Source organism: Myotis daubentonii, chromosome 18 (assembly GCF_963259705.1).
Source record: "Myotis daubentonii chromosome 18, mMyoDau2.1, whole genome shotgun sequence".
Classification (NCBI taxonomy): Eukaryota; Metazoa; Chordata; class Mammalia; order Chiroptera; family Vespertilionidae; genus Myotis; species Myotis daubentonii.
In genome coordinates, this window is record NC_081857.1 from 39,198,642 (window position 1) to 39,224,555 (window position 25,914).

At 44.6% G+C, this 25,914-nt stretch overlaps 2 protein-coding genes and 1 non-coding gene across 6 annotated transcripts; 2 read left to right on the forward strand and 1 right to left on the reverse strand.

Moving 5' to 3' along the window:
• Positions 1 to 34: 34 nt before the first annotated feature.
• On the reverse strand, positions 35 to 9,275 carry PRPF38B (pre-mRNA processing factor 38B). Its single transcript, XM_059674671.1, has 6 exons — positions 8,746 to 9,275; positions 5,917 to 5,985; positions 5,464 to 5,615; positions 5,323 to 5,383; positions 2,587 to 2,810; positions 35 to 2,042 (listed from the first exon to the last, which is right to left on the reverse strand). The coding sequence occupies exons 1-6, from the start codon at positions 9,019 to 9,021 to the stop codon at positions 1,187 to 1,189; spliced, it is 1,638 nt and encodes a 545-aa protein (XP_059530654.1). The 5' UTR covers positions 9,022 to 9,275; the 3' UTR covers positions 35 to 1,186.
• On the forward strand, positions 4,011 to 4,138 carry LOC132221455 (small Cajal body-specific RNA 11). Its single transcript, XR_009449997.1, has one exon. It is a non-coding gene; the product is annotated as a small Cajal body-specific RNA 11 (non-coding RNA).
• A 191-nt stretch (positions 9,276 to 9,466) lies between the features above and the next one.
• HENMT1 (HEN methyltransferase 1) lies at positions 9,467 to 24,955 on the forward strand. Of its 4 annotated transcripts, none has more exons than XM_059674675.1 (8): positions 9,467 to 9,876; positions 19,090 to 19,181; positions 20,201 to 20,326; positions 20,735 to 20,847; positions 21,706 to 21,840; positions 22,149 to 22,328; positions 22,920 to 23,097; positions 24,087 to 24,952. In XM_059674675.1, exons 2-8 carry the CDS (start codon positions 19,158 to 19,160, stop codon positions 24,489 to 24,491), a joined length of 1,161 nt encoding a protein of 386 aa, XP_059530658.1. In that variant the 5' UTR covers positions 9,467 to 9,876; positions 19,090 to 19,157; the 3' UTR covers positions 24,492 to 24,952. The 4 variants fall into 4 exon arrangements, with proteins under 4 accessions (XP_059530658.1, XP_059530659.1, XP_059530657.1 ...); XM_059674676.1 differs by lacking the exon at positions 9,467 to 9,876 and adding an exon at positions 13,994 to 14,973; XM_059674674.1 differs by lacking the exon at positions 9,467 to 9,876 and adding an exon at positions 17,689 to 17,745.
• Positions 24,956 to 25,914: the final 959 nt, after the last annotated feature.

Genomic DNA, 25,914 nt, shown 5'->3' on the forward strand with positions numbered 1-25,914 from the left:
TCAACACATAGGGGAAAAGTCAACACCCAGGAAAAAGGATTTAATCCAGTATTTATTCCACACTCATGATCCTTCTCTGTAATCAGAATACAAGTCATAAGAACAATCTATCAAATAATTTGCCAATAATCTTAAATAATGCAGCATAGCATTACTTTTAATACTTCTCTGTTCTACATTAAGTTTAAAAACTCAAACAGCAATCTTCATTATCAATAAAAAAGTTTTGAATTTTAAAAAAAGGACACTATATCAAGCTGTTTTATAATTTAAGTATTTTCCATTTATAAAAATGCTTTGGAAGCTTGAGGCTTGAATCTAGTTCTCTACTCATCTGCCCCACCCTCTCCCAATTTCATGTTAGTATAGGGTTGCTGCAAGAATGCTGGGCTTTAGACATTTTTTTCCCTTTAATATAGTACTTTAAAATCTGAGAAATTAAAAAAAGATACATGTCATGTATTTTTTCAATTAAAAAAACTACGTGAATAAATTTTAGGCATACTAACAGTGTCCCTTTGAGGTAGAATGCTAAAAGGACTTTTGATCACATCACAGCCTAATTTAAACCTCTGTATCAGAAACTACTCATAAATTCTCTCTAAAGTTACTGTGGAGAATATTAAGTATAACATATTAACAAGAGTCTTCCAAGATAATATACAGTGGACAAGAATGTTAATCCTACAACTGCTGCCTTCATGTACATCGAAAGCATTTTCCTATAACAAACATCCAAGATCCATTGTCAAAGTCTTTAGCATTCTATTACGAAAAGCACAGCCATGCTAAACTTCAGTACACAAACCATAATCCCACACCTACAAACAAAAATAGAATTAGTGGCAGTTTATTGCCTTATACAAATTTAACCAACATGGCAACCATGCCAAAGAAAGTAAAACATTTTCAGGACATATGTACAGACTGTACATTTCAAAAACTAAACAGTAAAAATGCAAGAACAATCTGTGCATCATGTACCAAACTCAACAATTGGGTGAAAACATCAATGCAATAAATGGGATTACAAAGGCACTTCCCTACACAAAAGAGGAAATGAAAATGCAGCCTACGGGAGCTTGAAGAGTACGCACTACCGCAACAATCTCAACTCGGGAGGGGAAAAAGCAGATTTAATCAAAGATTTATAGGATTCAATGTGATCCACTTTCACAAAGCATGTTCACACAGTCTCGTCTTTGTTTTTTTCTGGTTTTTCTTGGCTCTCTGGTTCTGCGCTTTGGCTCCTTCGCTGATCGTGTTGGTCAGACTGGTCCTTGCTATCACTGTGATCCCGTTTGTGGGCACGTTCTTTGCTGCCGCTACGCTTTCTAGATTTATCTTTGCTGGGGCTCCGCTCTCGTTTTCTTTTTTCAGCACTGTCAGTTCTTCCTTGACTGCCACTCCGACTTCGTTTATTTGACTTCTCCTTGCTTTCGCTCTTGTGCTTACTGGATTTCTCCTTGCTCCTGCTTCTACTCCGTTTCCCTGCATTCCTACTTCTACTCCTACTTCTATGCTTCCTTTCTCTGCTTCTGCTTCTACTGTGTTTTTTCTCTTTTTTGGAATCTTTTTTGTCATCCCTGTGCCGCCTATCATCTTTGTCTTCTTTATGTTTTTTTTCTTCCACCTCGCCCCTACTTCTCCGCTCCTTGGACCGTTCTCTTGATCTCTCTCGCTCCTTTTCTCGGTCATTACCTCTTTCCTTGTCATAGTCACGATCGCGCCTTCTACCCCTCTCATTTTCTTTTTCTCTTTCCCGATCCCTGTCCCTTCTGTCTCCTTTCCTATCACGACTCCGACTGCGACTTCTATGCCTTTCCCTACTCCTGCTATGCCTGCGATCTAAGCCCCGATCAATACTCCGGGATCTTCGCCTTTCTTTCTCTCTTTCTTTGGCTTCACGTTCTAGACGCTGGCGTTCTTTCTCTCTTTCTAATTCTCGATCAAAACTAGAACACCCGTGGCCCTCCCGATGATGGCTTCGACTTCTTGATCTTCTTGGGGACCTCCGTGGGCTTAGTGATCTCCTTGGAGACCTAATATTTAAGAAAGAGGGAGGAGAGAAAAAAATCTGAATTAAACATTATAAAAAATTTAATTTATACCAGTGTTATTAATTTAAATCCCTAGCTTACATGAACATATCAAGAATGATTAGCCCTAACCAGTTTGGCTCAGTGGATAGAGCATTGGCCTGCAGATTGAAGGGTCCCAGGTTCGATTCCAGTCAAGGGCATGTACCTTGGTTGCCGGCACATCCCCAGTAGGGGGTGTGCAGGAGGCAGCTGATAGATGTTTCTCTCTCATCGATGTTTCTAACTCTCTATCCTTCTCCCTTCCTCTCTGAAAAAAATCAATATTTTTTTTTTTAAAAAAAGAATGATTAAAGCAAAAAACTTGCTTGTTCACATTTATAGATACATGATTTTGCCGCAGGTGGCATTAAAGGCAGAAAATGACCTTTCGGGAGGAAAAGTGACCACCTCATAAAATGAACACTATAAACAAAGCTTGCCACTGGTTTCAAGGACCTTGTATAAACCATGTTTTTAAAATAAGCTCAATTTAAGCGTTAATTACCTTGAACGCCTTCGTTCAACATGTCTGTCTATTTCCTCAGCGCCCTCCTTCCCATCTTTCTTGATTTTCCTCGGCCGGGTTTTAATCTGTTGATCGATATTCTTCTGAACTGGAACTGGAATTCTTGGAAACAAGGTAGAAAACCACTCCAGTTTTGTGAGAAAAGACCGCAGCATTTCTCCAATGGTCATTACACAGCCTCCGCCAGCCTTCACATCTAGGTCCTACAGAAACACAAAAGATACCCTAGCCGTCAAAAAAATTTATTTCAACATGTTCATAAATACTATTAAAAAATTACCATCTTTGGAGTCTCAAATACAAAAAAAAATTCTAACAGGACAATTTCAATGTGTACCCTTCTATTCTGGTAATGAATGATAGAGAAATACTCGGGCTTAGTGTGTGCATGCAGGTACGAACAAAACCTGCAGCCTCCTGGGCATAGAGAGAACGGAGCTCAGTAAGAACATGAAATAGTCCCTTACATTACTTAGCTATGTGGAACAATCAACTTAAATTTGCATTCCACATACCTTCTAAGTATACATTGCTTCTGTGGAAATGTTTGCACACATCATTCCTAGTGCTGTGACCTAGCTACATATGAACTATTCAGACAGTTCCTGTCTAAAGACTATCTTTCGACAGCCCTAATATAAAATGAAGCCCTAGTAAAACTGGAAGCAATAGCAAACCAACTGCCATGAAGCAGTGAGGTTTCTAATTTAGTCATGTAGAAAATAAATAAATGAACAAATAATTGCAAACGCATAATCCATGATGACCATTGTCTCTGAAAAGGGTCATTACCGCATGAAGGCCTTCTTGCTATGCCCTCTCACAGCTCAGGACATGTTAGTCAGCTATTGTCAGTCCCAAACCTATAGTGCAAGCACACAAGGAAAGTGAGATTTGTTATCTAAACAGGAAAACAAGAGCTACAGGTAAAACTGCTTGCACTCACACACATTTAAGTGTTCAGATATACAGTATTTCCAAATATAATCGCTGCAGATATCTAAGGAAGAAAACAATAAGTTAGCTTAAATAGAGATCCTCAGATTTGTAAACACAATAAAAAAACAGATTACACAGAAGAATTCAGAAATATACCTAATAAAATACCAATTATTAAAAGGCACATGCTTTTAAATATAAAGTGTTTCAGCCTAAAAAAAAATATCATCTAAAAAGAAAAATAGTTTAAAGATTGTAGTTTATCACCTAACACACACCTTTTGCTTCTTCTGAGATACTGAACCACCCCGTAAACAGGCCCCAAAAAAATGCAGACAAAATTTTGCCATGTTTATATGAGAGAATTTTTTAGGTGTGTAAAACAACACTAGAAAGATTTCTATTACACCTATCCTTTAATTCAACAAATTCTTTAGCTAACCCGTAATAACAGGACCACTGACTTGTCCTGGCCTATGCTCTCTCTGCTCAGCTGTTAACAGGAAAGTCTGGCAGGACACACAGCAACCTCCCTCTCAGTTTAGGAGGGCTTTCCTGAGTATAGGCTGGATCTAAAAGGCACGAGGACAATTAAAAAATATATACTTGAAGGAAAAATACCACATGATTTCACTCATTCATGGATAATAAAGACCATTATAAACTTATGAACAAAAATAGATACAGAGGCAGAGCTGCCTCAAACAGATTTTCAAACTGCAGTGGGAAGGCTGGGGAGGGTTGGGGGGCGGGGGGTTAAGAGATCAACCGAAGGACTTGTATGCATGCATATAAGCATAACCAATGGACATAAGACACTGGGGGGTAGGGGAGGCCAGGGGTTTGTCAAGGGCGGGGGGAAAAAGGAGACATATGTAATACTCTTTGTAATACTTTAAGCAATAAAACAATAAAAGAAAAGAATCTAAGAAAAAAATATATATATACACTAATAATGAAATAAAATAAAAAGCACTACTAAAACATAAAGCAGCGGTAAGGGTAGATATGTGGACAATAAAGCTCTGTTAAGTCTGCTTTGAGCTCTTAGGCTTCACTATGTAAGTCTATTAATAAAACATTTATGATTTAAATCTGACAAAGTTTCCCAAAGTAACTCTTTTCGTATTTAACAAGCTCAGTCTTGTTAAGCTTGAATGGTAAACTAGATTTATAATGAAAACAAAATCTGGAATAATTTTTAAAAAAGGTTACTAGCTTTGTAAGTATGTATAGTATATATAACAGGAGTCAGAAAGCTAGAACTGAAATATTTTGGTCACCTTGAACAAGTCATCTTAAATCTTAACTCTTGGCCTACTTAAGTTTCACCCAGCTTTTCACTTCTGTGCTTCTATGCAAGCGGGAACATTAATATTTGGAAGTTAGAAGGTAAGAATTAAAAAGTTTCAGGGGAGAAAAGCTATGATTAGCATGTCTTATCACTTTAATCTTGAGCATGGTCCACCTTAAAACATCACTATCGACTATACAAGTCAAGATCAATACCAGAAACATAATTAGAAAGAGAAAAGTCTTAATAATTATCAAAGAACATTTAAACTTAAAAATGAGTAAAAGTTAAGAAAAATTAACCTAATATATATAAAAAGCCAAGTCTTAGTAAAAGGACATTAATTCCTAAAGTATTTGAGTGAGATAAATTTAACCACAGAAAATTCCGGAAGGCATTAAACCTCCAATAAATAAATGAAAGATTAAAAACATGAGAGTATAATCAGAAAAAGAAACTAATTATTACCCTTGTTGACATACCTCTTCGTCATCAAGGAAGGACTCAAACCAATCCCATAGATCTGTAGGGGGCTGTGTGTACCTAGAATTACAAAAAGATAGATTAGGCTCATGTGAATTAAAATGAGATACTTATGAAAATGTAGATAAATACATGATTACCTTATGTACATAAATCCGAGGGCTCTAATATACGGAGAGTCTGTGTGGGTTATGAGACCCATCACTTGCTTGCGAGTTAACTTCAGAGTAAATAATTTGTATAACAGGCAAAAAGCTGTAGAAACAATTCCTCCTGTTCCAACACCTCGAACCTTTTAGGGAAAGTTAAAAAAAAAAAAAGGAGTAAAATAATTAATGGAATTACTTAACACCAATTGATTAATCCTGATAGGTATTATTAATAAGATATAATCCAGAACTAAGAATGGAGTATTAAAAAAATAACTTCTAATTCCATTCATAGGACACTTGAATTTAGATTAAAAAAATAAACAAAACAAAAAACCCAAACTTCTAAGATTTGCTAATTATCATTTGAGCGTGTAACTGACATAAGTATAAACCTAGTTCTAAGCCACAGAAAAACTGAAAAATGCACGTACTTCTACTTACCCCTCCGCACATCCCTGTTTGGCCCGCTGTCTTCCTGCTTCCTTTCTCCCATGGTTCAACATGTGTGACCTGAAAATAGAAAAGAGGAACACAACAAACATTCATACTTCAAATTTTTTACATGTATGATTAAAATATTAAACCCAATTCGATAAGAGAGCAGCTCTTCCAAAAGTCTGGAATTGGGTATTTTGACATGATGTACCTATTTTGTTTACACATGTTAAGCACATAAACCAACTTTAAAAAACTGCTTTGATAATAACAGAGAGCATCAATAAGCTACCAGGGTTTAACAAAACCACAGCTTTACAGAGTAGAAATCCCATTAGCTCTGTAGAGAGCTGGTGCACGTGGAGCCAAACATTTCCAGTCTCATATATTTGTAGAAGATATTTGACACACCAACTTTATAGCTTTTTTATGAATTGCTTAAAAAAATGAAAATTATCATTTTAAAATGGATGTAAATACCTACTTAAAGCAAAAAGTATTAATGATTAAGTATTTATTTCAAAAAATCTTTAAAATCCCCTTAATAGTTCAACTTTATGGTGATATTAAAATAAAGAAAAATGACTTGAAGAAAGCATGCTAGAACAGTAACAGAAATGATTTCTGATGCAAAATTTTGGAATTTTATTCGTTTTTAAAACATGATCAGACATTACATTCATTCCTAATTAAAGATAAAATTACAGCCACACCTACAGAGAACATTCTTGCTGGTCAGTGTATAATTTATTTTCAACCTAATTATGTGAACCAATTCAATTGAATAAATGTGATTAGTCATTACACTAAGTACACCCAAAGATTCAGTATCATCTTTGCTAAGGTGGGCACCCTATAAAAACCACATATTTTACCTAAAAGATAGCAAAGAAAGATTAGTAGCTCTACAAAAGATAGAACTCAAGAAGGCCTTTAGGAAGGTAAGACCTACTGTTTCTTAAAGGCAAAAGAAAACCCTGTTCTTTCACAATGTATTTCTAAAACTATTTCCACCAACGTTAATTACATTTTAGCCTCTCAGTGGCTTCTGACAGAAGAGCAGGCATGTAAATGTGAAGGATTACACTATTTTGCTCAGCTGGCTCCTGCCCTTTACTGTTTCATTTCCTTCCCCCAGCTTGTGGCATAAAAGATGCTTCAATTCCTTAAAGGCTAGCCAAAGCATGGAGGCAATACAAAACAGACTTACAAAATTGTAAGCCTACACATTTCCATGATCATTTGATCTAAGGTCTTGATAAGAAAGTGTGGGGCTTTAGTTTTATAACTGAATTTAAATTACTAGTAGAATCTTGACGTGTTTCAAAACACAGTATTTGAAAACAAGCTCTTTTCCTATCACATTACACTTGTCTGACATTAAAAAGAACCTGCCACAAGAAGAGCAGGAACCCAATTTTCAACAGTTTGAAGTTTACTAGTAAATAAAGCTAAGGAAGGGTTGAATATTCACCACACTGTATCCATGCTGAAAAAGACCTTACCATTAAAAAACCTAAAAAACCTAGTTGATAGTATTACAATACTCTTGCAAAAGGATTATCAAAATTCCAGGGCACTTTTTATACCCGCAGTTGAACTATATTCTCAAGATGATTTTTCTATCGAAAGCAAATGATTAAAAAGCCGCCTTCAATAACCTAATCACTTAAATGGAAAAAAGGTGGACAGAACAGCGAATTCAAATTTTAACTTTTATTAACACCTCTACAGATACGTTCAGCTCACAGAAAATACTTCCTGTGGTTTCTCAAATGTTTTAAGAGTCAAAACAGACAAAACAGATTGCATTATATTAGATGCTCTAGCGAAAATACTGAAAGATTGTCAAGGCTATTACAAATACTCTTTAAAATATAACCTTAGGAGGCCCGGAAGATTTTTTTTTTATTTTTAATCTACATCATTTTCAGGTACGTGGAGAAAGCCTATCTAAGCTGGTAAAGAAAAGACCAAAACCAATGGCCAAAATAATCTAATTAGCCGTCCATTTAACCCAGGGAAATGCATTTATGGCGATTGAGCATGATTAATAGTGCATACCTCTACCTGCGACCCTGGGCTGCTCCGAGCCTCGCTGCAAGACTGAGTCAATCCTGCTAACGAAACAAGAACTGAGACAAGAGTGCAGTGAGGGGGCGCCAGGCGAGCTCCCCAGCACGGCCAAGCCAGCACCGGCCCTGCCGCAGAAGCCCAGGGCCGAGACCGCTAACGAGCCCAACGCACTGGGAGCCGAGACCACTCCCGCCTGCCTTCCTGCTGGGAACACTTCCAGGCCTTCCGTCCTCCTCTCGCCCCGGCACCTCTTCCCCCGCCCCCCGCCCCGGCCATTTCCCCGTCTGGACAGTCAATACCAACAACACGAGGCCAACACTGAAGTCAATACCCGCCCTCGGCTCGGGGTGAGCGGGAGAAGCACCAACAAGTTGGCGCCGAGCAGATCCACCATCAAAAGGAATAGTTTTAAAGCTGCGAACCGGAGAGGCGTCCGTTACTGTTTCCTGCTCTCCCCCCCCACCCCCCCGTCTCGTCCAGCTCCCCCCACGGGTGGGCAGGAGGCGCGGGGAGTGGAGGGGACGCGAGGTCAACAGCGGCGGCCTCTCCCGGCCCGAAACATCCGAAAAGGAAATGAGGGCGGCCCCCGTCTGACCCCTCCCTGGCCGACTCCTAGCCACCGGTTCCCCCCGCCTCCATGCCCTCCTCCGACCCCCACATCTTCAGACCTCGGGGGCCGCCTCCGCCCGTTTCCTCCGTCCGTCCGTCCGTCCGCCCTTCTCCGAACTCAGCCCCGGCCCGGGCCTAGACGCTGCGTACCTTGAAGTAGATCTCGTCCACCACCTCGTGGTAGGTCTTGAGCTCGTAGAGCTGCACTTTGAAGTAAGGCGACGACAGGATGTTGGTCAAGATCATGGGGTTGAGGTTCATCGTCTTCTCGTTGCCCCACAGCGGCAGCACGTTGCCCTGCTTGCCCGACACCGCCGGCTTGGTGGCCCCGCCGCCGCCGCACGGCGGCGGCTGCTGGGCAGCGGCCGCGGCCGCCTGGTGCTGCGGCTGCGAGTTGCCCGTCAGCGCGGGGCTGTTGTTAGCCATGTTGCGGCGGAAGGAAGGAGGGAGGGACAAGGGGGGGGGGAGGGGGCCAAGCTCGCTCGCTCTTCGGGACAACGGTCCGGGACCCTACTCCATGGAACGCCGTCGGGAGAGGGGGCCGCCTCGCTGTGCCCCGGCCGGGTGATGGGAGGGCGACGAGGATGCCGACAAATGGGCTCCGGGTCGTCGAGAGCAGACGCCGAGACGCGGGCCGCGAGAACTCCCGGCGGAAGACGAGCCGGCGGCCGGGGAGCACGATCTCTTCCGCCAACTGCCCCTGGGAACAAGATGGCGGGCCGGCGGATGTGACGCCACAGACCCCAGAGTTCCAAGCTTCGCCGGCAGCCAATCAGAGGCGCCCGGGTGGAGTGGGCGGGCCCGGCCTCTTCCGGCTTCCGCCGCGCGTTCGTTGCGAGCTCCAGTCGCTGCGGGCGCCTCCAGTTCCCGACTCTCACGTTTCCTCTGGGAATTGGGGAGCCAGCCCGAGGGCGGCGTTGCGGGTCCGGTTCGGATGTTGTAGTGTTGGAACGGGGGTCCCGGCCTCCGCTCTCGGAACCGGCACCGAGAGAGCTCGCATGACTCTGTGCTTGCAAAGTCGCCCCTAAATCCTGCGGAGTATGTGGAGCCTCCCGAGGTCGCAGTTTTAAGATTCCCTGGAAGGGATGGTGGCCATCACGCCTCCATGCCATTACGATGCGAGGCCTTTTTGTCCTCCCTCGGGCGGTACCGTCCGAGCAGAGGTCTTGCTTGCGCCTAAATTTATGAAACTGTAAGATCGCGATAACATCTGGCCGGGCTAAGCATGGAAAGAGCTACCATACTTGGAGGGCCCAGTAGATGCGCCAGGCATTCTGTTAGGTGCGTTTTCGGTCCTTTCTCCCCGAGTTCTTAACGTCCTTTGGAGGCAGAATGAGTGGTAAACGTTGGGCGAGGCACCGAAATGGGGCCAGAGAGGGCGGGAGGAGGTGGGGGAAAGTGTGAAAATGAGTCAGAACCTGTCTTCTCTCAAAAGCTACTTGTCAACCTAGAGAAGGCGCACGTGTTTGGGAGTGAAGGCTACAAAAAGCACGAGTTTTTACAGGTGGCAATGGACTGAGCAGTCTGATAGGCAGAGGAGAGGCTGAACATGGAAACAAGTTGGGTAGATCGAGGCTTGTACGAGAGTCCACATCCCAGTTGGCAAGAGCCAGGAAATGTGCTTAGAGGGGAGTCATGGCTGGATAGGAATCGGGCCATTGAAGCTTCAGCCTGGAGTTTTAAATGAAATCATACACCGTGTTCTCTTTTGCCTGGCTGCTTCGACTCAGCATACTTTTGAAATTCATTCTTATTGATTGTATAAGCTGGTTATGTGCCATTTGTTTGTATTACAGAGTAGTATTACATTGTATGGTTTTACCACAAGTTGTGTATCCAATCATGTATTGATGGCCATTTCCGTTTCTAATTTTGGGCTATTACAAGTGATAGCTGCTATGAACATTTGTGTATTAGTCTTTATTCCGACATGTTTTTGTTTCTCTTGGCTAAATACCTAGACTTAGGCCCTGGCCGTTTAGCTCAGTTAGTTAGAACTTTGTCCAGATACCCCGAGATTGTGGGTTCCATCCCTGGTCAGGGCACATACAAAAATCAAGCAATGAATGCATAAATAAGTGTGACAAATGTTTCTCCCTTTCTCTAAAATCAATTTTTAAAAAAAAGTTTTTTAAATCACTTGACCCACCACGTATGGGTTTATTTCTGGACTCCATTTTGTCCCATTGATCTTTATATTTATCTTTTCACCAATATCAAACTGTCTGGATTACTGTAGCATTATAACAAGTTTTGAAATTAGGTAGGTTATATCTTCCAACTTCATTGTTTCTCTTAAAAATTGCTTTGAGCCCTGGCCAGTGTGGCTCAGTTGGTTGGGCATTGCCCCCAGCACCAAAAGGTTGCTGGTTTGATTCCGGTTTCGGGCTCTCACATTGATGTTTCTCTCTCTTTCCCCCTGTCCCTTCCCCTCTCTTTAAAGTCAATAAAATATTTTTTTAAATTGCTTTGATTTTCCATCAATTTTCTTAAAAACAAAAACCTAGCCAACAGTCATGTAGTCGGTGTTCATGATTGAATAAATGAGTAAATAATTAAAATAATTTCCATGTGTCACTAAAATAAATTAAATATTCTAGTGTTCTGAACATTTTATTGTTCAAAACCACCATGAATCTAGAGTAACTTAAGAAGCCATTGTATAAAGTATCAAGTATTAAAAATCCGACCCGATTGGTAGGTTGTTCAGAATAATCAAGGGTATTGGATAAAGCTACTCCTGCTTCCTTGATGATGATTGCAAAGGTATGAGTTGAAATTTAAGAATTATTTGGAGTTACTAGGCAAAGAGGAAAGGATAGTCTAGTTCAGCAGTTCTCAACCTGTGGGTCGCGACCGCTTTGGCAGTCAAACGACCTTTTCACAGGGGTTGCCTAAGACCATCCTGCATATCAGATATTTACATTAGAATTCATAACAGTAGCAACATTACAGTTATGAAGTAGCAATGAAAATAATTTTATGGTTGGCTCACAACATGAGGAACTGTATTTAAAGGGCCAGAAGGTTGAGAACCACTGGTCTAGTTAGAGGTAGCTTGGGCAAAGGTCTGAGGCATGAAAGAACAGGTAATGTGTTTGGGTAACTGTTACTACTACAGTACTTAAATTTGTTTCAAGGATGCTAGGGAAAACCAATAAGCCATACAATTTGCATACTAGCTTGCATATACTGTAGTTGTCTGCTTATTTGACATCTGGGGCCACCACAGGGAGGCTCTAGTCTAGGTTCTCAACCTTCCTAATGCCGCGACCCTTTAATACAGTTCCTCATGTTGTGGTGACCCCCAACCATAAAATTATTTTCGTTGCTACTTCATAACTGTAATTTTGCTACTTTTATGAATCGTAAATATCTGATATGCAGGATGTATTTTCATTGTTCGTGACCCACAGGTTGAGAACCGCTGGCTACCTTTCAGCTAATCATTCCCAGTACTAGGCACAATGACTGACACTTGGCAGGTACTAAATATTTAAAAGAAAACTTTCTCTACTCACAACACTTGACAACAAATGTGTGAGGGCTTCTTTCCCCATACCAACTCCTTGGACACCACCTGGATGGGTCCTATCATTTAATTCCATTCTCACATTAACAACTTGGAGTTAGTAGACTGCACGTTAAGGGCTCAGACTACCCATAAGAATACACTCAATCGTAAGAGGTGGATCCCCAGGTTACCCATACTTCTGTCCTACTTGGATACAAATCGGGGGTTCCTGTGACCCCCCTCATCAGGCTAAATAATTTGCTATCACAGCTCACAGAACTCAGGACAACACTTATTATCACAAGGAATAGTGTAAAAGATATCCTTTATTATAAAAGATGCAAATTCCCCACCAGTTGTTTGGGTTGGTTGGAGCGTCATCCTGTACATCAAAAGGTTGCGGGTTCAGTCCCCAGTCCGTCTGCACATGGGAGGCAGCCAATTAATGCTCCTCCCTCCACTGATGTTTCTTTCCCTTCCTGTCTCTCTAAAATCAATAAACATATCCTCGGTGAAGATGTAAAAACAACAACAAACCTGGAGCTCTGTGAACCTCAGTGCTTAGGGTTCTTACAGAAGTTCTATTAGAGCAGTGGTTCCCAACCTTCCTAATGCCACGACCCTTTCATACAGTTCCTCATGTTGTGGTGACCCCCAATTACATTGTTACAAATTGAACATAATTAAAGCATAGTGATTCATCACAAAAACAATATGTAATTATATATGTGTTTTCTGATGGTCTTAGGCGACCCCTGTGAAAGGGTCGTTGGACCCCCAAAGGGGTCGCGACCCACAGGTTGAGAACCGCTGTATTAGAGGGACATGATGGATTAAATTATGAGGTCACGGCCCAGCTGGTGTGACTTGATGGTTGAGCGTCAACCTATGAACCAGGAGGTCACAGTTCGATTCCAGGTCAAAGGCACATGCCTGGGTTGCAGGCTCCATCCCTAGTGTGGGGTGTGCAGGAGGCAGCCTGTTAGTGATTCTCATCATTGATGTTTCTATCTCTCTCCCTACCTCTCTGAAATCAATAAAAATATATTTTAATAAAAAGTAGGGTCAGAATTTCATATCAAGTCCTCTGGATAATGGCTTTAGCCTGATCCAGACGGGGGGAACTCGAGTATAAATTATACCCCATTGCTGTTCCAAACGTAAGGAAAGGGAGCTGGTTTTTATATACCCATACCAGTCAGTCATCAGCAAAAGAATGCTACCGAGGAGGGACTTCTCAGCCTCTCCCAGCTCTGGGTGTGGGGGCCGTGGCTCCAGTGGCTCCAGTGGCTCCAGTGGCCCTCGGGCTGTTAGCTAAAGTGCTCAACTGAGTCTGGAGGATTTGTTTCCAAGACGGCTCACTCACGTGGCTGGAAGACCGGTTGGTGCTGGCAGCCTGGGGTGGGGTGGGGCGCACCTGGCTTCTCTCCACGTGGGCCTATGCGTGGGGCTGGCAGCCTAGCATCCAGATTCCAGGAGTAGGTGTTCCGAGAGACAGGAAGTAGAAACGGCCAGTCTCTTAACACCTGGGCCTGAAACTGGCACTTCATTGGTGAAATCACAGAACCCACCCAGATTCAAAAGATGAAGAAACACAGACCCCGTGTCTCAAAAGGAGTGTCAAAGAATGTGTGTATCTTAATCAGGCACAATTTTCCTCTGGCCACAAACTGTTTACATTCATTCCTCTTATTAATTTTTACTGATTTTCGAGAAGAAGGGAGATAGAAATACAGATTGAGATATAGAGATGAGAGAAATGTCGGTTTGTTGTTCCACTTAGCTTTTTGTTGTTGTTGTTGTTAATCCTCACCCGAGGATATTTTTCCATTGATTTTGAGAGAGAATGGGAGGGGGAGAGACCGAGAGAGAGAAACATCAAAGTGAGAGAGACACAGCGATTGGCTGCCTCCTGCATGCACCCCAACCAGGGCCAGGATTGAGCCTGCAACGTGTCCTTGACCAGAATCAAACCCAGGACCCTTCAGTCTGAGGGCCGATGCTCTATCCTCTGAGCCAAAACGGCTTGGACTGTTGTTCCACCTATTTATGAACTCACTGGTTGATTCTTGTATGTGCCCTGACCAGGGATCAAATTTGCAACCTTGGGTTGAACATTATTAGTACGATGCTCTAACCAACTGAGCTACGTGGGCAGGGTTATAGTGATTCCTTTTATATGCAAAATACAATTGCTTTCTCCCAAGCTCTCTGAATATTTCATCCTACTTTGAGCATCAGGCTCAAGATAGTACATAGGATAACCTTTGTTCACTTATTGCCTGGCTGACACGCTTGCTGGACTAGAATCATAGAAGGGCCTTTATCTGTCTTTTTTCACTCAAACCAGTACTTGATCCACAAAAGGTACATGATACATACTCCCTGAGAGTGCGTTACCTTATTTCTCATTTTCAACGGAATGAATCAACACTCAGGGTAAATTTCCAAAGTTTAGAGAGGAATAGTCAAATCAGGATGTAAGGTCAGTTTGACTTGAAACTCATTCTGAGAATGTATAACATGGTCTGTATCTCGGTGGGACTTAGAATCTGGTGGAGGGAGGTAAGAGTAGGTATAATGAAGAAATAAATGACAAAGGGTAAGCTAAGGCATTGGCTGTAGGAAGGAACAGATGCAACTGACAGCTTGAAGAGGTCAAGGTGTTAATGTCCAAGTGTGGTCAAGGATAGAGCCAAGGATGACTTTCAGCCTCTTAAATGCATTTTTATTGATTTCAGCGAGAAAGGGAGAGGGAGAGATAGAAAAAGCAATGATGAGAGACTGGGAGAATGATGAAATAGGCACATTTGGAGATAAAACTGGATATGAGAATTCAAGTTCATAGACAAGCCAACTAGCAGGTAAGGCAAAAACTCTCTAGATTCAGGAATCCTGTAGAGATAACCTGTTAACTTTAAAATTTTTTCTTTAACAATTTTAAACTGTGGCCCAGCCAGTATAGCTCAGTTGGTTGAGCGCCATCCCATGCACCGGGAGGTCACTGGTTGGATTCCAGGTCAGGGCACATGCCCAGATTGAGGGCTCAGGCCCCAGCGTGGGGTGTGCAGGAGGGTAGTCAATTTACCCTTTGCGATCCTTTGTCTACTCTCAGCCACCAAAGTTTTTTTACGGTTCCGGTCGTATGTCTGCTCTCAGCCACCACAGCAAGGAACCGTACGAATCTTAACTCTATTCATTCATGTATCAGTTCATAATTTCTCCGAAAGCTCTTAAGTGTCTAAGCGACCTTGTCACGAACCAAAACACTGCCCCAACAAATCAGAGATATCGAAACTCAATATAAACAAACGCGGTTGTTCCACACTTGCCATGCAAAACACCGTGGAGAGTCAGTCGCCTGTTGAGAGCGAAGAAATCGACAAGCTTCGGAGATACTTCCCAGAATTTCAAATAAAGCTTTGCAAATTACGTTTAACTGTAATTAGGCATTCTCGCTTGTTAAGATATTTCAAAATAATACTCCAAAATGCCAAAAAGAAAGTTACCGAAAGAAGTGTACTGCGAATCTGAAAGTAACGATGAAGAGTTTTATTTTGGCACCTTGAATACTGACTCTGACGTAGAAAGTGATAACGTTTGTAGTGATTCTACTAGTACTGACGTAGTTCCAAAAAAGAATTAATAAATCTTGTTTATCCTTCATAATCTTGCATGTTATGTATCACTGCTCTTTCTATGGAAATTAATTCCGACCAGTACGACACCCATGTCCAAATTTAATACGACCGCAAAGGGTTAATGACTCTCTCATCATTGATGTTTCTATCTCTCTCCCCCTCCCCCTTCCTCTCCGAAATCAATAAAAATACATTTTAAAAAAATGTTAGTCAGATATTGGAGAGAACTAGACTTCAGGATCCAGTCCAATTTTGTCCTTATTATTGATTTTTGGGGTGATGAAATTATACAGGTCTCAGGTGCACAATTCCAAAGCACATCATCTGGTCACTGTATAGGGCAGGGGTCCTCAAACTACGGCCCGCGGGCCACATGCAAATACAAATATTGTATTTGTTCCCGTTTTTTTACTTCCAAATAAGATATGTGCAGTGTGCATAGGAATTTGTTCATAGTTTTTTTTTTAAACTATAGTCCGGCCCTCCAACGGTCTGAGGGACAGTGAACTGGCCCCCCCCCCGTTTAAAAAGTTTGAGGACCCCTGGTATGGTGTGTTCATCACCCAAGTCAAGTCTCCCTCCCTCACCAGCTATCTCCCCTATACCTTCTCCCACCTCCCCCCGCCAGGCTCCAGTCCAGTTTTCAGGTAGGTAACAAAACCTCCAAGACAATGAACAGGACTAGCATCTCATGTCCACAAAAGAGAGCTACTGAAAATTATTTTCCCTACCACCTCACTCCCACACAATATTTGCCTTTTTGTGTCTGGCTTCTTTCATTCAGCATAATGTCTTCAAGGTTCATCCATATTGTAGGGTGTCAATGTCATTCCTTTGATTGATTGATTGATTGAGAGAGAGAGAGAGAGAGAGAGAGAGAGAAGGGAGGTAGAAAGGAAAACATCGATTTGCTGCTCCACTTATTCATTGGTTGCTTCTTGTATGTGCCCTGACCAGGGATCGGCATTGAACCTGAAACCTTGGGGTATCTAAAGGACGCTCTCTACCCAACTGAGCAGCCCCGCCAAGGGCGCTTTCTCTTTTAAAACAGGACTAATGAGCCCGGCCCAGGGCGGCTCAGGGGTTGAGCATCCACCTATGAACCAGGAGGTCACCGTTTGATTCCTGGTCAGGGCACATGCCGGGTTGTAGGCTCCATCCCCAGTGGGGGGCGTGCAGGAGGCATCTCTGTCATCATTGATGTTTCTCTCTCTCCCTCTCCCTTATCAATACACAGATTAAAAAAATAAAATAGGACTAAAAGCATGCCCCACCCCCAAAGGCGGCATCGTGGCTTCCTTCTCCTCTTGCCCTCCTTACACTCTTCCAGCACCGACAGGACGGCAGTAACTGATGGGTAAAGTGTCAAGCGGCATCTCTGCAGGGGGAGAGGGCCCCCTGCAATGGCGCCTCTAGGAGACCAGATAGTTGCGCCCCAACACGCAGAAGGTGCCCGCTGCAGTTTGGGGGCTGCCAGCTTTTCTGAGTTCAGCGGTGTTGCAGCAACTTCACCCAGCCCGGGTACCCCGAAGGCCCCCGTGGGCTGTGCCGGGGACCCGAGTGGCGGCTGCCTCGGACCCCTCGGGCTCCGGGGCCGTTTGCAGCTTTGGCCGCGCGCGGGGAGCGCCGCGCACCCAACACACAGCTCGCGGCCCGCGGACGCGCCGCCCCGTCCATCAGTCGCGCCCGGAAATGGCTGCGGGCCCTGCGCCAGTGCGGCCGTTAGGACACGAAACCGACGCCTCGGAGCGCGGAGGGGGCGGCGGGGGGCGGGCGCCGCGCGGGGGACGACGGCGCGCACCGCCTAAGAGCCGCCGGTGCCGGCGCGGCCGCGCGCGGGAACGTCACGCGGCGAGACTGCGCGTGCGCGGCGGCCGGGGCGGGGGCGGGGGCGGGGCCGGGGCCGGGGGTGGGGCCGGGGGGAGGGGCGGCGCCGCGCTCTCGGCCGGTCGGCAGCTCCGAGCTCTGCCGGCTGGTTGCGCGTCTGAGTCGCAGGTAAGACCGGCGCCGGCTCCTGCCCCGGACTGTGAGGCTGGGCAGCTGGAGGGTTTCGGGCTTCGAGCTAGAGAATAACCCGGAAAGTTAGGCCATTGACATGTTGCCTACATTTTAATTTATTTTTTCCCGCCAGGATATTAAAAAGTGACACACACTGGTGAACCCCAAACAAGTACCTCTCCATTTTACCTAACCTGCCCCGATATCATCTAAGGTCCTAGATTCTAGGTCCTTGGTACCAAGAGAACAGACATGTCCCTTCGTCTGAAAGTTTATAACAAGGAAGCTTGTCCACTGTATCAGGTGTTCTCCACCTTGACTGGTTGAGATTTTAGAAAGTGCTATGGTCAAGCCTCCGTCCGCCCTGGCCAACAGAATGAAATACGCCCCAAGGTCAGTGCCTGGGCCGTGGTCATGATGATTTCAATATCTGGGTGGTTCTTAACGGATGTGCAATCAGGGCTTTGAGACCCGTGACCAACTGGACCAGTGTGAGCCAGATGCAACCCACCTTCTTAAGATCCATCAGCAGGATTCACCAAGTTAGCCTGAAAACACAAAAGGCCAAGGACCGCCTGAGAGGCTCAAGTATAGCAAGAAATAGGGGGAAAAGCAGAAAGAAAAGAAACCCAGACCATTTTTCAAATGTTTTCATTTCCTTAAAACTCTCCTACATGGAAATCACACCTGTAGCAAGGATGACTGTCAAACCCCGCTCATTGGGCCAGACATCCTCGTGGTGTTAGCAGAAAACTGGCCCCGCTGTAGCACACCACCTCCACCTGTGAGTCAGCCCATCGGCCACCTGCCTACAATTTAGCCCACGTTGTCGCTGAGAGAGACAGGTGTGCGATCAGAACCAGAATTTAACTTCAAGTTCATGGTGAATTATTGGATAGATGTTGGAGCACCTATAGCTTATTACGTGGGACACTTTTCTCCCCCTCGAAATTTCATTTGGACTGTGTGTGAAAGGGTTCTTGCAAGCGATTTGAATGAGACTGAGGGCTTTAATGAAAGGTCAGACTGCTCTGATTGTTTAGTTTGTATCAAAGTAAAAGAACAGTCAAAGGAAAGAATGGTACCTTAGTGGTACCCTGGGCTGCATTTAGCTGCGTTTGGCATATTACTTAGGTTTCTGAGCTGCTGGCTGTTGTCTGAAATAAAACGTACTGAATAAATTGTGTGGATTAAATGGTAACACGGAAAGAGAACGGAGAAAGACCACTCTCTCCCTTTCCTACTGATCTAGGCAGCTATTTCACCCCACTTCTTTTTATAACTGATTTATTTATTTTTATCACTTCCCGTCCCCTATAACTGATAATTTTTAATTTACAGCCCAGTTGTTGCTGATTCCTGGAAGGATACATCTACATTTTTGTTTCAAGGAAACTTGGAGACACAAAATGGAACAGAGCAACAACAAAGAGGTAACTGCTGCCTTCCCTAACCTGCTTTTATGACTCTCAAGAGTTATTCTGGCAACTTTAGGTATATTGCGTTAATAAAATATTATGATTCCGCTTTAAAAACGTTTTTAAAAAATAGGCTATAAGAAAGTTGCATGTTTGGCTTGTATTTTATTTCTCTTGGACAGAAGTGCCTTTTGGACTGCATTTCTTTATAACGCTGGTAGTATTTAGGAGCAGGCATAGCTGTTAAGGCTTAATCATAATTCCTTTTTCCTAACGGGTCCTGTTAAAGAAACGTTCTGGCACCATTATTAGGACTGTTGCAGCAAGTGCATTGCAGTGAGGGGAGAGACTGGGCTCAACTCCATATACAACAAAGACTAATGGACTTATAGCCTCTGAGCAGAGTGAGAGGCAGGGGTCAGTGGATGGAAAAGAGAGGAGACATCAAGAGTTTGGGATTCTTGCTAAATGATTTAAAGATTTAAGATTCTGGCTGAGGGCAGGCCGTGGTGATCAGAGATCCAGGATGGAAAATGAAGAACTTAATCAGAGGCTGAGTTTGATCACATCATAAGGGTAGAGGATGCTTAGGAATCTTGCTAACACTGGGCTCGACAGGGTCTAGGTCCGGGTCTAGTCAAAGAGGAGCCTGACTTCAGGTTGGTCATCGAGAGACTGTCAATCATGAACAGTTTCCAGCCTCCTGCCTGCCTGGACTCCAGGCGTTGGAAGTTCACGAAAGAGCCCTTGTGGCCAGGAGGCTTATAACTGTTTTATCAAATGCATTCATAAGCAATTTTCCATTCAGCTGACTCTGAGCAATAGAAAATATAAAGCCAGGTTCTTAATAAGGGAGGAGACTTAGATGGACTGTGGAGGAAATGCAAGGCCACCTAATGGCTGTAGTGAAAACAGAGATGGTTGACGGGCCATTCGGTTCTGCCAATTAATTGGGGGAAATAAAGCTGTTTTTTTCTTACCCAATCCCCGAAGTCATGTGTGACTTAAAACACTTTTTGTTTGTAAACTTTCAGGGCCACGGTGTGGTGGATGGTCATTTTGATCTTCCCGTCAAGAAGGTGATTAATTTTTCCCCTCCGCTATACAGACAGCGTTACAGCTTCGTTAACGACCTAGTGAATCAGCACAAACCCAAGAAGGTAGGTCTTGGTTTCCAAACATTTCATTAAAACTCTCTTATAAGATGTTTTGTTAAATGCAGGAGCCTTGGTTAGTAAGTAACCAGAGACTGTTCGGAAATACTCTCACGAGGAGGGAAAGGGTTAGAGAGGGAAAACTAAGCTTGGAGGAGCTGGAGGAGCAAAGTGGAATGAACGAGTGCTAGGTTAACATGTGAGGTTAAACAGGACTTATTTCCCCCGCCCCCCAGGCTCATCCTGTCTCGAGATTAATTTCCTCTCATGTACTTCTTTTCTGCCAAAGAGATCCTTCCATTCGATGCTTTCTTATGGTTTCACTTCCGCTGCCCACTCCCTGTAAAGGTCTTTGGTCGCCCTTGACTTCTCTGGCTGTAAACGTCTTTGAAATGACACTGGTCTCATCTACAGGTGGCAGACTTGGGGTGTGGCAATGCTTCCCTCATACAGATGATTAAATCGCACAGTTGCCTGGAACTGATTGTTGGAGTAGATATCAATAAAGATAAAATAGGATCGCAAAGGTAATGCCTAGTTTCTGGAGGAGTTGTGCATTGATCTAAAACCAGTGGCACTATTACATATGCTTAGAGGAAGGGCCGATTTTATGCAAGATTTACACTATGTTACATGTTAAAATGCGTTGTACGTTATACACCGAGAGAGCCTCAGGCTCTCTGAATAATGACTATGCCCTCATGCTAATGAGCTATATACGCTGTGAATACCTGTTCCCTTCCAATGTAGAAAGTGGAGTCTCAATTAAGTAATTATAATCGTCAGCGCACTGCAGACTCAGTTTTCAAAGGGCAAGAATCTAATTAGGTTGATGCCGGACACCATGGTAACGGCAGAGCCCCAGGCCGCCATCTCCAGTTCGAAGCAGAGCAGCTCGCCAATATCCTGTATATATTGGATTTCCACGGATTGTTTCAAAAGGCTGTTTCTTATAAAGGGCAAGAAGCTGAAAATCACTGATCCAAAGTGAGCCGGGAGACCAAAAATATTAAAAATGGGAGCAATGGCAAATATTCAGTACCTTGTTCTGATTGGCCAGTTACTCCCTCCCCGTGAAAGGAAGTTACTCTCATGTCTGTAGTTGGGATAACTCTAAACCAGCCGTGGGCAAACTACGGCCCGCGGGCCGGATCCGGCCGGTTTGAAATGAATAAAACTATTGAAAAAAAAGACCGGACCCTTTTATGTAATGATGTTTACTTTGAATTTATATTAGTTCACACAAACACTCCATCCATGCTTTTGTTCCGGCCCTCCGGTCCAGTTTAAGAACCCATTGTGGCCCTCGAGTCAAAAAGTTTGCCCACCCCTGGTCTAAGCAGTTGTGCTCAAGTGCGCTGACTTCTACAATCACGATTTTGCAGGTGTAGACTGTCTCCATTCTCGGGGGAGTACCTGTGCCCCCGGGACCTGAATCTGTCGATCATCTTGTACCACGGCTCTGCTGTGGAGAGAGATTCTCGTTTGCTTGGATTTGACTTAGTCACGTGTATCGAGTTGTAAGTATTAAACGCATTCCTTCTGTATCATTAGAAAAATGTCACTGGGTTAGTCTTCGTAAACTTTGTTCCCTAAATGTAATCTGGATTTTTATTTGTAAAGAAAATTGCTTGTCGGTTGGGACTGGCCTGTTACCACCCCGTCTCATCCGGGATGGGCGAAGGGAAGGACGAGGCCGTTTCAGGTCACTGTTACATCCTCCAAGGGGACACACATCAATGTAGAGACAGACCTTGTTTTGCGCAGTTAGGGAAATCGTGCAAGTGAAGCTCGATCTGACTCGATCTGTCCCCGCTGACCCTTTCAGAATAGAACATTTGGATTCTGAGGACCTGGCCAGGTTTCCCGAAGTCGTGTTTGGGTACCTGTCTCCGGCCATGGTTGTCATCAGCACGCCCAACTCGGACTTCAACCCCCTGTTCCCGGCAGTGACCTTGAGAGATTCAGATCACAAATTTGAGTGGAACAGGAAGCAGTTTCAGACCTGGTGAGTGCAAAGGTGTCTTGGTTTCTCGGGACCCCCACGGGCGTTAAAAATCCTGGGGAGTAAACCTTGATGGATATGTGACTGATGCGATTTCCTTCCGCAGAGCACATGAGCCAAGCCAGTGGGAAGTTCGTTCTCTCTCTCACGTCTCAGGCGGGTGTGGGAAAGGTGTGTGCCCTCCAGGTGTGAGGCGTCAGGAAACAGGATCGAGGGAAGGCGTGGCACTGAGAGTGATGCCCTGGCTCAGGGGCATCTCCCAGGGGCTCCACGGGTTCTTGGCACAATTCCACACCCAAATAGGAGTTGGGATTATAGCCTTCGTGGTGTCCTTGTCCATTCCTCTGCTCTGTCCCACAACATTCCTTGTCTCCGTGTTCCTGTGGTTCATTACCCTCGCAGTCATTGCCTGAATGCCCCTCAGAGACGTAAGCAGACCCCACGCTGTGGCATAGTGTGATGTGTAAGAACCTGCAGCTCAGCGGTCTTTTGGTTCCTTGCATTGTTCGCGTTCTGTTCTACCGGGAATCGCTGTCTATGTAACAGTAGTTCTGAGTTTAGAAAAAACCATCTCTCTCCTTGTTTTGATTCCAGGGCCTTAGGGGTGGCAGGTTTCTACAATTACTCCGTGGAGTTTACTGGCGTGGGGGAGCCACCGGAAGGAGCTGGGCATGTTGGCTACTGTACCCAGATAGGGGTCTTCCGGAAAGTCGGAGCGCCGGCCACGGAATCGTGCGTGGCAGAGCAGTGTGGTCAGCACGTTTATAAGATTGTGAGTGTTCTTTTTTCAATTTATTTTTTATTGATTTCAGAGAGGAAGGGAAGGGAGAGAGAGAAATAGAAACATCAATGATGAGAGAGAATCACTGAGTGGCTGCCTCCTGCACATCCCCCACTGGGGACCAAGCCTGCAACCGGGAATCGAACCATGACCTCCTGGTTCATAGGTCCCTGCTCAATCATTGAGCCACGCCGGCCGTGTAGACTGTGAGTGCTCTTTGTGGGGCAGCTGTCGGGACAAGAACTGCATGTACCTCGAAGGTGAACAGTTCCCTATCAAGAGTTGCCGCAGCAGAGAGGAGTGGTGGCCTGATCCTGAGGGTGACCCTGGGAGAAGCCTACGTCCCCACCGCGGTCAGAGCTTTGAGACGAGTGGTCTTTTGAGCTGGTGGGCCAGCGGCCTCCCTTGCGGAATGCGTCAGGGTTCTTGGCAGGAAGAGGAAAGCCAGCAGGCATTTCACTGCTGGGCTCAGAAACTGATTTGGAACTGAGCCTCCAAGTGCCTCAGACCCTTTGGTTTCGGAGGTATGGGGAAGAACAAACACATCTCCCTCTTTATTTAGCAACACTTTTCCATTTTGACCCCATGTGTCAGTATTTACAGTTAGTAGGGTTTGACATTTGCACATACTATACAGTTATTCTTTTCTTTTTTTTTCATTCTTGCCCAAGGATATTTTCCCATTGATTTTTTAGGGAGAGGGAAAAAGAGAGAGAAACATCGATGCGAGAGAAACACATCGATTGGTTGCCTCCTGCACAAGCCCCGACCAGGGCTCGGGCCAGGGAGGAGCCTACAACCCAGGTATGTGTCCTTGAGTGGAATCGAACCCGGGACCCTTCGGTCCACAGGCTGATGTTCTATCCACTGAGCCAAACCGGCTAGGGCCATAGAGTTAATTCCTCATGTGGTACGAAGTTACTACTCATGGTCTGGAACATTTTCCTATATCCTAATTGGTTTTTTCCTCCCGGCTCCAGGTTTATTCCGTTTCATATCCAAGTTTACAGCAAAAGGAACTCCGCAAACTCGCATTAGCAAATGAGGTGTCTCGGCAAGTCCAAAGCATGAGGCAGAGATACGTCTCCAGCCTGAGGATCCTACAGCGCGGCGATGGCAACGGCCACCAGGTCAGCGACACCGGGCTCGTCACCTTCTCTGGACCAGTCTTCACAGAACTTGAGAAACGCAAAATCGAGAAGTCTCCCGAACCGTTCCGCTTTGGGAATAAGCTGTACGTCCCGCTGGAAAGGCTGCTCGCTTATCCCAAGGTGAACCGCCTGTGTGACAGCGTGGACACGATGCGAGCGCTCATCGCCGACACGGTGAGGCTGAGCAGGGACGGGTCCGCCGTGAAGGTCGACCTGCGCGATGCGAGTCCGTGAGCCGCCCGTCCTGAGAGTCGGGGTCTCAGCCAAGGGAGGGCTCGCCGAGGACGCTCTCGTGTAGCCATTATTCAAGTAACTTAGTTTTGAGATTACTTGACACGTTGTTGTTGGGTTTTTTTTAATACGCTTGTTTTGTTTGGGAGTGTTTGTAGAGAGTTCCTGATATGCTTGGTTTTTGTTGCTGTTGGCATTAAAGAATGTTAAAGAAAATTGAGTGTTTACAACTTTTTCCCAGGGGGTAAGGGTAGTTTTCAAGTCTCTCTAGGATTCACTACTTCCTTGGGGCTAAATTCTGATCTCTCATACTTAGCCTAAAACAGTGGTTCTCAACCTTCCTAACGCCGCGACCCTTTAATACAGTTCCTCATGTTGTGGTGACCCCCAACCATAAAATTATTTTCGTTGCTACTTCATAACTGTAATGTTGCTATTGTTATGAATCATCATGTAAATATCTAATATGCAGGATGTATTTTCATTGTTACTAATTGAACTTAATTAAAGCATAGTGATTCATCACAAAAACAATATGTAATTATATATGTGTTTTCCGATGGTCTTAGGCGACCCCTGTGAAAGGGTGGTTTGACCCCAAAAGGGGTCTTGACCCACAGGTTGGCGACCCACAGGTTGAGAACCGTTGGCCTAAAACATCATACAACACAGGAGTGCAGGTGATGGGAGGAAAGGGGAGCTTCGTGATTTGAACACTGTCCATGGGTTTCGAACGCCCTCTTCGGCAGCTTGCTGGCTGGAACTGGGGTGGAGATAGTCATGGAGGAGAGAGAAGCACCGCTTCATGTAATGGGGGGAAAGAGTTTCAGTGCTACGGCTAACATGGTTTATCTCGGATATGTGCATGCCTTTGGGGACATCCCCAAGTAGGGGACAGGTCATATTGCTGAGATCCACCAAGCTGGTAGAATGGCGAAGCCATGAGTATATACAATGGGAATTTCACCTTGCAAGTCGTCTTCAAAGCTAGTGGCACGCCAGTTATGCACTTACCTTGAAAATGAGCTCAGTGCCCTGCCTCATAGTATACTCTGCCTGCATGGCTACATTCATCTCTTCCCTCTCCATCCCATCTGTCCGCTGGGAGCCTGGCTCTGATCAGTTCATCGTCTTTCCCAGAAACACTGCATTGCTCCCGACTCCCGCACCTCAGCCTGGACTCGGCTTCATTGCTTTCCCCGAACAGACGGACTTTCCACTGCTGTGTCTCTGTCCAGCCTTGTCCCTCGTCTCTTCATTTATACTGATCACCCAGACCTTTCCAGTAGGAATCCTCATGAAAGGGAATTGACAGAATCTTTCATCAATCCCATACTAAAGGGAGACACTTTGACCCTATTTAAGCAAAGTATGAAAAATGACTTCAAAGTATTTCAAATTACTTAAAATTAGCCCTGACCAGTTT

What these genes read in the sequence shown, in the direction of transcription:
- PRPF38B (XM_059674671.1), bottom strand. Translation starts at nt 9,021, where the DNA reads ATGGCTAACAACAGCCCCGCGCTGACGGGCAACTCGCAGCCGCAGCAC. An exon ending in TGGACGAGATCTACTTCAAG is followed by an intron (nt 5,986 to 8,745) that starts GTACGCAGCGTC and finishes TTCTATTTTCAG; the next exon opens with GTCACACATGTTGAACCATG. An exon ending in AAACAGGGATGTGCGGAGGG is followed by an intron (nt 5,616 to 5,916) that starts GTAAGTAGAAGT and finishes TTTCCCTAAAAG; the next exon opens with GTTCGAGGTGTTGGAACAGG.
- HENMT1 (XM_059674672.1), top strand. Translation starts at nt 20,162, where the DNA reads ATGTGTGACTTAAAACACTTTTTGTTTGTAAACTTTCAGGGCCACGGT. An exon ending in TTAGTCACGTGTATCGAGTT is followed by an intron (nt 21,841 to 22,148) that starts GTAAGTATTAAA and finishes TGACCCTTTCAG; the next exon opens with AATAGAACATTTGGATTCTG. An exon ending in AGGAAGCAGTTTCAGACCTG is followed by an intron (nt 22,329 to 22,919) that starts GTGAGTGCAAAG and finishes TTTTGATTCCAG; the next exon opens with GGCCTTAGGGGTGGCAGGTT.